This window comes from Nelumbo nucifera, chromosome 4, assembly GCF_055504915.1.
Source record: "Nelumbo nucifera cultivar China Antique chromosome 4, China Antique-T2T, whole genome shotgun sequence".
NCBI classification, from domain to species: domain Eukaryota; kingdom Viridiplantae; phylum Streptophyta; class Magnoliopsida; order Proteales; family Nelumbonaceae; genus Nelumbo; species Nelumbo nucifera.
The window spans coordinates 11,779,044-11,792,267 of record NC_142652.1 but is presented as its reverse complement, the minus strand read 5'-3'; the positions used below and the strand labels follow the sequence as shown (position 1 = coordinate 11,792,267).

General features: G+C 35.1%; 1 protein-coding gene across 1 annotated transcript; it reads right to left on the bottom strand.

Annotated features, from left to right (window-relative positions):
• Positions 1–399: 399 nt before the first annotated feature.
• LOC104587192 (uncharacterized protein At4g28440) lies at positions 400–5,473 on the bottom strand. The gene is made up of 3 exons (XM_010244693.3): positions 5,333–5,473; positions 4,412–4,654; positions 400–1,087 (listed from the first exon to the last, which is right to left on the bottom strand). Exons 2-3 carry the CDS (start codon positions 4,632–4,634, stop codon positions 897–899), a joined length of 414 nt encoding a protein of 137 aa, XP_010242995.1. The 5' UTR covers positions 4,635–4,654; positions 5,333–5,473; the 3' UTR covers positions 400–896.
• Positions 5,474–13,224: the final 7,751 nt, after the last annotated feature.

The following is a 13,224-nucleotide window of genomic DNA, read 5'->3' as shown; positions in this document are numbered from 1 at the left end:
CGAATCCAGCCAAGACCGCCAACCTCCCTGAACACACCTTTTTTATAATTTTATTATTTGGGTAAGCCACCCACATTCACTACTGCAATCCCATAAATTTCACATCAACAGACCAATTTCCCACCCTATTCCTTTTAATTCATGGATCAATTGTAATCGGTGATTCTGAATCCAGACCCAATACAGAGCCGGCAATCATGCAATTCTATACAAAGGACCAGGCTAACTTTCTGGGCTCAGGTTACAACTTGTAACTTTACTTAACTGGGCCATTGTAAAGATTAATGTTGAAGCTGATCTCTGGTCTACACATCCAAGGCTCCAGCCATATTAGGATAGGTAGTAGCTTTGATCTCCATTTTGTCTACATTCAAATTTCAAAGCACGCTGCATCACATATATATAAATATAAAATATGAACTTGCACATATAGAATCATGTTTGAGTCACGAGTAGAGCAGAGACATCGAGAACCAAAGCATGCAGGAATCGTACATGAAACAAAAAAAAAAAAGGAAGGGCCATATTTGTCATATCATTTATAAATTGTCTCGTAGCCGAAGAGGAATTCCTGTCCTAAAATAAGAAACAACCATAAACAAGTTCTATGCAGCTGTTTTCATCACATCTGTCGGGTGCAATCACCATCTGCATCGAGGTCTTCCTTGGAAGGTCCACCGGCTGCCTCAGCTGCTGATTAGGTATGACCTGACTTCCTTAGTAGTAGCTTCAAGATTTTTTGTCCTAAAAAGAGAATTTTCATGGATAACTTGGACCCGGATGCCCAGGAAAACAACAGAAATACCACTTTTCCAACCAAAAAACCACAAAACCCACATCTTGTTTCACTCAACTTCCTCTTGGGGGTAGTGAGGAGCATATCACTTTCCATCGATTCACTCTTCGACAACATTCACCAGTTCATATTCCACCAGTGAAAGGTTGTTATCTTCCTTCACCGTGAAATTGGCAGGTTCAGTCACCTCAACACGACCCCATTTGTCCACAGCAAGCCTCATTGAACCCTTGAACATATCAATTTTTGCATTCCGCAGGATTACAGTAGTGTCAGGCTTCATCAAGTCCACTGGACATAAGACATTGTCTCATTGTGAATAATAATATAATTATATAAATTAGAATAGCAACAACAATAACAGCGGTAGCAGTAATGATGATGTTAATAATTACAATAACAAGAATATTGCAGTTGTAGTTGTAACAAGAATAAAAACAAGCACAACTATTAGAATTAACGGAGGACCTTGTATGAATCTGGCAACTGCCTCTTGGAAGCATCCACAAACAAGTAAAGTTTATATGCAATGTTGTTTTTTTTTTTTTTTTTTGGAATAAACAAGAAACATTCATCACTCGATGATATTTAAAACGTATGCAAAAAGAGACAGAACCATGCATGCCTAGCATGTAATGAAGTCCCTATAAAAGCATACAACTACAAATAATGGAGTAAAATATTACAGAGCTAGTAATTATCAAAAAAAAAAAATTACAGAAGCTAGTTTACCAAAAAAATATATACAAAGAGCTAGGCATGGTACACCTCCTACAAGAGGAAAAAAACCATCAGTGGATAGATGTGCATTAACCTAAAAAGTTAGTAATAGACAAATATTAGTGATGAAGAAACCCGATTCCCCACACAAATATACAATCATTAGCTCTAGACAGATGGATCCAAACACATGCCTCCTATTAGAACCGTAACCTAATATGCAATGGCCACAAAAATTACCTAGGTAAAAGACCTACTAAATAATGGAAAAGAAAAGGGAAAAGGTGTCCCTCCTTAAAAGAACATCCCAATTTACACATAGCCAAAAGAGGAAAAAACATGATGAGATAATTCATTCTAATAGAGTTCTAAATTTCCATTCTTCAATTGGTACCCTACATGCATATTTTCCTTGGAAAAGTATAGCCATCTCTCTTGGAGTTTTAACCCAGGGATGAAGTATCCATGAGTTAATTCATTCTACGAGAAAAGAGGTTTCACATATTCAGAATTTCAATATGGCGAATATCTCAATCCTCAAGGTTTACCATACAGACGTTATGACATTATCCTTTAAAATGGCCCAGGTGCCTTGTGACAAAAAAGGATAAGAGATTGCAGCAACAGCAAGTTTGTCTCCTTGGGGAAGCAAAAATAGAGCAAAAAAAATACATCTTGAAAAACCCGCTGGCATGAGTTACAAAAAGTATTAAGTACCTGGAAGCAGTGAAGCAAAAAAGTTCTGAAACATGCCAATGAAGGATACTAAAGAAGATGCAAAGAGAATCAAAAAACACTAATGAACCATTATCACCATGTGCAGTCAATACCTAATCACAGTTGGGTGTTTGGTGTTTGTATGATCATGTCAGTATCACCATGCAACGTGAAAATCCAAGGCAACTCCAGTCCAGGTTAAGCAATTAATCCCATGTTGAATACAGATTCAAAATATTAGATCTTCAGGTTTAGACTTAAATCATCCTCAACACCCCTGAGTTGCTCCTGGTTACAAACCTCAAACCATACAGAACTCATGTTTTTTTTTCACTACAGAACTCACGGTTGGGACAAACAAGAAAGTATGGAATTGCATACAGTCAGGACAGTAGACATTCGTTACATATAAATAGGTCACAAGACATGCTAAATGTTAAATATGTTGTGTTTGGTTAAAATTCTGTTCCAAAGAATCAATATTTGAAGAATGAGTTTTGAGCCAAAAATGATTCTTTTTTTAAGTTAACTTCTTAGCTACAAAGAATCAATTCTTAGAGTGAGTTTTAAGCCCAAAAAAGGAATTGCTCCAGTAATTTCCATACATCCAAACTTAAAAATAGTTCTTAGAGTTACAAAATTAATTCTATGTAAGCGTGCCAAACACAGTATATGTTTCCAAACTGAATAATAATGAGATAAAATAGTTCATTCTGAAATGGAGGCATTATTTTCCAAACTTATAAAGAAGTGGGGCAGATTTCCAGATCGGCACTTCATGCCACTCATGCTTTGGATTGGAGAAGGAGCTGAAACACACACAACAACTTGACAACATTTTGTCTTCCCATTTTTTGGTTGTGGTAAAAACATCACAATGGGAGTGAAACGCTTTTTTTTATGTTTAGCATCTCAACTATCTCTTTCTTTCCTTTTTTTTTTTTTTGAAAGTTTCTAATATCTCTTTCTTTCCCTCAGTACTTAGGAAAACTTGAGAGCCCCTGAACTCTCAGACTCATCATCATCATCCAAGACTTGTCCCAACTATATGGGGTTGGCTACACTAATCCTGTTTCATCATTCCATATCTAAGCAACAAAGACAATATTTTTCATTGAAAACTCATCACTAGCATCAAGATAAGTCAGCAAATGCCCAATAGTCATCCAGCCATGCCAACAACCTCATTTGATATGTTGATCTTGATACAATTAAGATAAAATGGCACAATAACTTTGGCACCAAGTTAAGGAGAGGAAAAAAAAGAAAAGAAAATTAGAAAATTTATTTCACTAGAATACATCGTATATCTTGCATACACTATTAAAGATACATGACTTTATTGAAGCATTGAAGCTGTTGTGCATGGGGAAGCTGATTTTCCTAATATCAAGTAAAACATTTTCCATTTATAGACTGAGAAGCCCCAAATTGAATATAACCAGAGGTCTGTTTACAAATGTCAACAATCCAGTAATTCTAACCAGCTCATTCTGAAGAAAATGCAACACAACATCAGTGTTGTGGACCTTGTGGTTAGACTGGTTCTTGTATGGTTAATCAGTTCTGGATCAGCCCCAATCCAATCTAACATACTAATGAAGAAATTATTTAGAGATTGGTATAAAAAATTGGTGTTATTCTAAATATACAACTTATAGATTTAAATTCCTAGTCAAGACATTTTTTTCCAATGGTGGAATGCATAGCAGAGATGATTCTTAGTAGCCATCCCGCTACCAAATAGCAACTGCAAGAGAACCAACCCAACCAAATCAGATTTGATGCAATGTCAAATTGGGTCTGCATTCCATCCATTCAAGTGCATTGAGCACTAGACTGGTTCCAGATCTACCCTAATCCAACCCAAACCCAATTCATTTGTACCCATGATGACCTTTTCCTGGAAGAATGTAGATCAATTAGTGTTACAAATTACCAGAGTAAAATGTGACTCCTAAAGCAAAAGTGCAAGACAAACTATATTTCCAATTTGGCATAAGAATGTAATATAGCAACAATTACAAACTAGAATTAGAAAAATAAATCTACAATGAGTATATATCTGATGCATGAAGTGTATGCTTATATGGGTTGCAAGACCAGCAAAGGAACTAAAATACGACAATTATGATTGGACCGTGAGGAAGGGTTCTAATCAGTTCTGGAAAACAATACCTTGGTCATTTCTGGCTGTAAATACAATCATTCCAGTCTCATCACCGACCAGGCACTCAGCAATCCGCATCTGGCGTACTTGAGGCCCATCAGGACGACCCTTCTGCAACACCATTTTTGAGCTCACCACCTTCACAGTAAGGGTGTGTCCACTAGTTCCTGGACGAAGCTGATCAACCTTGGTGAAAACCGGTTTTCTCATTCCGGGCTTTGCCTCAGCCATTTTTAACCAGCCTCAAAATTCTAGAAACATAATAAAATTAGAACCAGAACACTTGCAACATCAAGGGGGAAATGATAACAGATTTCGGAATCAAAAAATTAAAAATGTAAAACATAACGAAATTTGAATAGTTAGACGTGATAATTTGGATTTGTAAAAATATAAATTTCTGGATCAAAAAGGAACTAATAAAAACGTGTAAAGCAATCCGTGATTCGACGATATGTCCTCAACGAGATCCATTCTAAAAAGCATTATCAATTTACCTTTTCTTTTTTTTTTTTTTGTGGGGGGGGGGGCACAAACTTCACTCCCGTTGATCTTTTGCTGATCAATCAAGTTCTCAATGTGATGAAAAGTAAGGAATTGGTGCGAACCGGTTAAAACCACAATGTGCAAAATAAACCCTAGACACCAAATCAAAACCCTAATTCCGCTTAGGAAAAAAAGCAACAAATTTCACATTAAATTGGTCGAAAGATCCCAAACCAAATAAAAGGAAAAAGACAGGAATCAGTGAGGAGTATCAGTATCTGATCTGTAGCTTATTGTTGCAAAATGTGAGAATATCAAAACCCTAATTTTCAGATCAAAAAGGAGGGAGTGATTGGAACATAGTTCTCTTATTTAAAAGAAAAAGTGATAAATAAAACAAAGAAAAAAAAAAGTGAAGAGCTAAAGTTTGGAATCCCCTTAACTGCAGTGGCAACAAAATGCAGGCGAGCGAGCGAGCGAGCGAGCGAGCGAGCGATTGAGAGGGGGATCTAGCTTGGATTGTGCTGTTGATTGGGAAGCCCACCATTGAACTTACCTTTAGAATGAAGGTTAATGCAGTTCTGGCCGTCGATTCACGACCACTGGCGAACTAATCTCCATCGTACATGTGGATATTGTTGCAGACTAGTCCATAAAGTGTTCTTTCCCGCTTTCCGAGCTTGGTGTGGTCACTGGTCAGTGATGATCAATTGACTAATGCCCTTGGGCCTTACCTCTCCTGACTCCTGAATCTACCCTATACCCGCACCCGATAAAGTTCACTAAGGGTGTTTGGTTCCGTTTACTTTTATTGAATAAACGTTTTGTATTTGTGTGGTTATAAGAAAAGCTATTAATGTGGGCATTTATGATACATAAGTGCCATTAGGCATCATATCAGCAAAGTGTCAATAAAAGCTTACTTATTTCAAGAAGTTTCAAAATAAAGCTTCATAAAACGAGAGAGACGCACAGAAATTGATGTTTTCTTTTGCAAACATCGATATGTACGAAAATAATTAATGAGACTTTTGCTGATGGAGCATATATGTGGCACCGTCTACTCAGTGTCTATTTGGAATCGTTGTTGTTGCTCCAAAAAACGATGCCACATCAACACCATGTAGGAAAAAACAGTGCTCCAAGAAACAACCTTCTGCTTAGAACTGTTTTCCATATAAAACAGTACTGCAGCATCGATGCCAAACATATACTCAATAAACATAAATGGAACCAAACACATAGATACTTTTAAAAAGTGTATTTTGTATGTAGAGAAAGTGGGAAATGTGGAGGAAAGTTTTGGAAAATAAACCCTTAATATTTTAATATATTATAGAATAATCACATGCTATTTTTTATTAATTTGTTGGACACCCATTATTTTAAAATTAGGTAAATTTTGTACTCTCTTGGTCAAGTCTCCAAAGGTTCAGGGAGATGATGGGGAAGAGAAGAGAGAAGGGAGAGATCTCCTTGATAAACCTTTGGGTTTAGAGCTATGTGGTCGTCCTCTTGAGGGAAATTTGTTATCTCTTTTATAGAGATAAACCTGAGGCTGTAAGGAGAATGATATAAAATGAGACATTTCATATTAGGAAAATGGATATTTATTTTTACGTCAAGCACCATTAGGGTTTCGTCACGTGTCTAATGAGATCTTTAAAGGACAATATTTCCTTTCTCCTAAGGATTATCACGTGGCATATGTAGTCTACATTCCCTTACGGTTCCTCTGTGGACACATGTCGATGATAAGATCTTGATCCGGCTAACGTGTTCGAGTGTTTCATTAGTTATCCTCAAAATGTCTTGTCATAACTCACTATGACTGGAATTAATGTTTATCTCCCGTAGGTGGGTGTCGTCGGCCTCGGGGTTTGTCCACCATTTCATTACAGTCATGGACTATCATTTTGTGTCCATCGCAAGGTGTTAATTGTGTATCGGGTTTATCTTAGATTGACGATATTATTTTATATCCATCGCAAGCCTTAGGTGGTATTTGCAGGTATCAATAGGTGTTTTATGGTCATCGCAGGTTCCATGAGGTGTTTTATGCTCATTGTGGGTCTTGGATGGCCCTTTGTTCTTATCGCAGATCTCGGGAGGCATTTTATACCCATTGCACGTCCCAAGTGGCTTTGTGTGCTTATCGCAAGTGTATGAGCTTTTTATCATTTTAATATAGTGTTTTTGTACCATTGCATGGGTATCCCGATCAAGATTCCTCCATATGGTTTTCCTTATGAGTCTTCATCATAATCCTGATGATAATAAACTACATTTACTTACAACATCAAAATTTATTTGTAAACAATAACTTGTTAAATGGAACTTACATCATTTTAAATTAGTTTTTTTAATATAGAGACAACTACTACAATGAATCAAATTTGGGTCTACCTATCATCTGTTTGCAACCCCGTCCCAAATGACAAATTCTTGTTCATATTTCCATCAATACCCGAATGGGATTCAGGGATTCAAAACATGGCATGATTATATCAAATTAAATCACCCAATGTGTGCCCATATCAAAGTAAATTGCCTAAATGTACTGTGCCTAAATCATTTATGTGTTATAAGTCATTAAAAAAAGAAAAGTACAAACAAGCACAATGCAGATTTTTTATTTTCATTTCACAGTTACAAACATTCAAAATGTCAACAACCCACACCCTATGCACCAATACCTGCCTGTGAATTGGCATTAATCCCAAGCTGGCACCTACCCCAACAATACTTTGGGCCTACAAATTATGGCCTTGGGCTGAACCGTCATTCTCCCTAAAAAAATGTATGAGGTTTCACATGGAGCAATAAAATCATAATAGATAATAAAATTAATGGGAAAAATAATACCATCCAAGTAAAAGGAATTGAAATGTGTTACACTTTGTTTAAACTGAACTTGTTGTGCACCTGTTGACCGTATTTTTTTTTAACCGCCCATAGGCATCATATGTCATTCAATCAAGAAATTGATACAAAAAATGATGAAAAGGCCAATCAGAAAAAAAAAAACTGAAACAAATTCTCAAGAGAACAAAATATAGAACTGGATGAAGGAGAACATAAAGAACTTTTGCAATCAAATAAATGTGAATAAACGTCACCAACAGAAGTAGAAAAGCACATCTCCAATCCACCACATACGACGAGTGAATTTGCTAATAGAATTCCAAACGACTGCCACCGATGGAGAAACTATGAACGGAACTCACCTTGAATAGCATCTGTTGGAGAACCGCGAACAGATCCAAATCACGAACAGAGAACAAAACCTTGAGAAAAAACTTAAGAAAAAGCCTCGAGAAAAACTCGAGAGGAATGCTCTTTCAAAACAAAGAGAGAGAGGGAGAGAGGGAGAGAAACTAGAAGGGGGAAGGGGAAAGAGAGCCCAGATGGTCGGCTCCCTTTGCACCTGTTGACTGTAAATCTCAACATCTAATTACCTATATATTCGGGAGTTCACATCTGCGCCCCATAATGTCCATCATCGGGAGATGTACCTAATGCAAGGTCAGGATGTGCTGTGGAGCATTGTGGGGCATAGATGTGAACTCTATATTGGGGCCCATCAGTGTCTATCAATGCCAATGAGTTGGCATGTGGCATGCTAGAAACTATAAATGTGTATATTCAATTTTGTGAATGGTTCTCATGAAAATTGAAAAGTTAATCAAACCTTATATGCCTTTGTATTTGTTTTGCCTCCAATATCAAAACAAAAATGTAGGGTGGTGTGTGTTGCGTTACTACAACAAAAACAAAAACTCTAAGGCCTTTATAGAAATGGAAACACATAGGGTACGATGCACAATCTTGAAACAATTGACAATTCATAATCAATACGTCAAGGAGCCCGACTGACCTACAAATTTTTGTAATGGGGGTTTTAATAATAAATTATACTTGGATTATTGAATGCTTAGGAGGTGTTTGGTACAATGGTATTGTGTTGTTGCTGCTGCATTCAATACAAATTTATGGTGTGAGAGGTTTTTTTACATTAAATGTTTTGAATGAGTTAATCAAAACAAACTACTATTTTTTTCATTTAAAATGTCAAATTCAGCATTTCACGCAAGTTTGTAATGATTTACCCAAAATACAACATCAATGCAACGACATTATACCAAACACAACCCACCTATGGGTGAAAGCGATTTGAAGCAAGTAACTAAAAAAACCGAACTTCCTTGAAGCGATGCCAAATAGGAACATGTCCTTAAATTGGAAATGAATTCTAAATAATGGGACTTATTTCGAAAATGAATAAATTGGAGTATTGAGAATTAAGAGAAACCCTTGTTTTGGATTGACAAATGATAACTTTCAACACAAGGGATGTAGTTCGCATTGATCTTAATAGCAAGGTCAGTGATTACTTAAATCCTCAATCAAACTATTTGGGCCTAACAAAGTTAATGACCAAAATAACCCCATAATTAAAAAAAATAAAAGAAGGGATTTATTTGCTTGAGTCCAATATGAAAGATCGTATGTGATGGAACCCTAGCACAAATGGGAATTTCACAATTAACTCTGCCACCTAGCCATACTTACAACCTGAGAGTGATAGTGAGTGTATCCTCATGGCAAAAAACTTCATTAAAACCCTCAAGGTGCAACGAGGGTCAAGCTCTTTTTGTGGTTCCTTGTCATGTAGAAGATCCTTACAAAAACTAGTTGGTTAATCTTGGGATGAACTTTGATACCTTTTGCCTAATGTGTAATTTAGGGATGAATCTTTAATGCATATTTTGTGTGAATATGGTGTAACGACACAACTTTGGCCCTGAGTAAGTCATCTCCAAATTAATCATTCTCCTCACTTCAAAAGTTTTGCCCCCCATTATTACTCTCCAGACTAAACTTTGAATTAAGTTACATATGCTTCCTTGTATAGCACATTCACAACCCATAAAAATAAAAAATTTCAACATTACCTACCATATGTAAATTAGAACATGCACCCATAAAAAATTTCCTATTTTTTTTTAATAACAAAACACTTATATTAAGAAAAAGGAGGAACAACCAAGGTTCAAAAAGAGTTCGGCTTCAATCTAGGCATGTTGCGTCTAGGCAACCTTTGCGCATTCGGAGGACGTATCATGTGTTCCAAATCATGTGAAGGGCTGAAGCGTGCAAGAAGTCTTTAGCCTTTAGCTCCTCTCCTCTCTTTTCGCAAATGAATCTCACGCTCTCTCTCCCCATCCGCCCGATCGATTGCACAACCATCACCGACGGCGGGATCAACCTCAGGTATTGTATTTTTTGCATCTATTCTTCTTCATTCACAAGTAGTGAAGAGTTCACCGACTACAATTTTGAACCGCACGCACTGCTCGTTGACTGAAATCTTCAGCTCTCTCTAGTCTCTACACTTGTAATCTACTTGCACAGGTTAGCATAAAATTTTCCATTTCAGACAGAAGATAAACCGAACCAGCATTAATTGTTTCCCACCCACTGAGATTGTAACTCAGAGAGAGAGAGAAAGTATAAAACAAAAATATATAAATAAATGAAGCTTTTAATGTCTACCGTTTCAGTTGGAACTTTTTATGGATCGTGTTTTACCTATATTTCTCTTTGTCCAATCTCTTTTTTGTTCGACCAATCTCACCTAAATTCTCTCCATTAAGATAATAGAATGGGAAGTTCCATCTGGGTTTTCTTTAAGAGAACATTTCTTCCCCTGAGCCAGGGACTCTTGTGATTCCGCCCATTTTCCAACGAAATTGGCAGAGCCATTCATGGGTATTCTTTGCCTTCAATAATTCAATTTGTTTAAGATGGGTAATCAATTTATGTGCATGCCGAAGAAGGACACGAAATATATTGGGTCGACGAGCAAGAGGAGAGGGGGATCGTAGAGGAAAATGGCGGCAGAGTAGGAGTTCTTGCACCGGAAGGCGTTGTCGATGGCAATTCATCAGCACCAGCTATCACAGAGGTCCGATGGATCGATGTCATGGCGTATTGGGTCGATGAGCTCTCGGAGGCAGACTTTTTTCTGATCCCTTCTCCAATGGAAACAGGTATGATAGCAACCATATTCCTCCATATAGTCTTTGATTGGCTTTGGTTTCATTACCTTCTATAAGATGCTTTATTTGACACTTGAAAACTTGTTATGGGATTCTAGAGGATAACGGTTTCTAATTGCCGACACGTGGTGCGTCATCCAAATGCGTGAACGTTGCCTAGACGCAGCGTGCCTGGACTGAAGCTGAACTCATTCCAAATGGGGAATAGATAACCGCTCTTCTACCCTAACAAAAGATATAACTTTAGATGCCAAAATACAAGCAAATAGTTCAAATTTCTATGAACATGACAAAAAGAAACATCACTAAATTGAGATAACAACTGCTTGCTATCCATTATTGCCCCTGGGTTTGGTAGTATGATGTTAAAGTAAGTCACATAATAGAAAATGCAATAAGATATCTTTACATGCAAGAAGAGTTAGAATATGGTTAATCCACAAATAAAGCAAAAATACTTTTAATTAATATTCACATTTAAGTTAAAGTTATTTTTTATAAATGATTCATTAATGCTTTAATTTACATTAAACAATAATGTATTTATGCTTTACAACAAATATAAAATATAATATTTATAACTTTTTTTTGAGAATTTGATGTATTTATAAAAAAAATTGTATGAAACATATGTGTCCTGTTGTATTAATTGTAATGTATTTATTCTTATGTACCATTAAATTTACACTTCTCATGTATTTATAACTAATTGTGGTTATTTCAATATTAAATTTAGTGTTTATAATGTACTAATGTATGGGCATGTGATATGCACATGTGCAATTAAATGTTTAAAATATAAGTTAACATTATATAATCAAATCTAAAATGTATAACTTGCACCAAAACCAAGGCAAGTATATGGTCTATATATGATAAGATTTTTGGGATTTATAACAATTTCTCTAAGGTTGTGCTCAAAAGCGGTGTAAAATGGATAGATATAAAAGTACATCAATGTGGTTTTACATCGAACATTAAAAAAGTTACTGTTGAGCTTCGAAAAGCGTGGAAAAATGCATTGAATTTTTACATCAATTTTATCAATGTAGTATTTACATTGATAATCTATGTAAAATTTTACTTTTGATGATGTTTTACATCGATTTACAAAGTAAAACTCCACTCCATCCAAACGCCAGCCAATTTAAACCGGAGTGGAGTTTTAAATCGAGTTTGATTTACACTCCATCCAAAAGCCGATAAAACCAAATCGGCATAAACTTTTACATTAAAGACATTTTACATCTCTTCCAAATGCAGTGTAAGGGGAACTTTCAGATTTTCCCACGTCACAAATTTTCATCTCTTTATACAGTTGAGAATAATAACATATGAGGGAGTTTGACATAATACAAGGGGATAAATACTATATCAAAGGTGGGGATTTTGAAATATAAGTTTAAAAAACAAATAAAATATTGTAAGGTAGAATAAAGTAAAAGTTTCTATTTCCCTAATTTATATTATGCTATTATAAAAAGTACGAATGAGGGTGTTGAATTTTTTTTTTTAACTAAAATGCCCACATTTGTTATTTAATCCATCTCTAATTATGAAGGTTGAAAATATAATTTCAATTAATGCTTTTCACCTCATTTAATCCCCTCTCATTAACTCTTGTATTTAAGGCATTAACACACATTCTCTCTTATTAAATCCCATATTTAAATTAATTTTTCACTAGTAAATGCTACTAATTAGATATATGTCCAATACTTTTAATAATATAAACCCATATATTTTAAAACTCACTAAAAAACAAAATCATTATTTATTAAAGTGATGACTAAGCAATTCAACTATCCAAAATTAATTGGCTAACTCATGAAGTCATAGTTTGATAATAAAAATTTTAAATAAAAATAAATATATAAAATTAAAAAATATATAGAAAAAATAGACACATTTATGATATTTTTATTAATCAAATAAAAAGCAAGTGTAATAAACAATAAATATTTTGATTGATGATGAAAATAAAATATATAATCTAAAACTAACCATAAATTAAATCATTTTCATATTTAGCGGAGATCAATAGTTCACCTTTTGGGTCAAATCTGTCAACCTTTAATGTCATGATTAAATAATAAAAATTAATAAAATAAAAAATACATAAATTTTACAAAAAAACATTTGGACACGTGTATAATATCATATATTTAACATATCAAACAAAAAAATGTGTAAATAATAGTATTATTTTTATGCACATAGAAATAAAAGAAAAATATAGAAAAAATTAAACACATCTATAACTTCAAATTTAA

Coding starts and splice junctions, on each gene's coding strand:
- LOC104587192 (XM_010244693.3), bottom strand. CDS start 4,634: ATGGCTGAGGCAAAGCCCGGAATGAGAAAACCGGTTTTCACCAAGGTT. Junction 1,088..4,411: donor TACAGCCAGAAATGACCAAG/GTATTGTTTTCC, acceptor TCTTATGTCCAG/TGGACTTGATGAAGCCTGAC.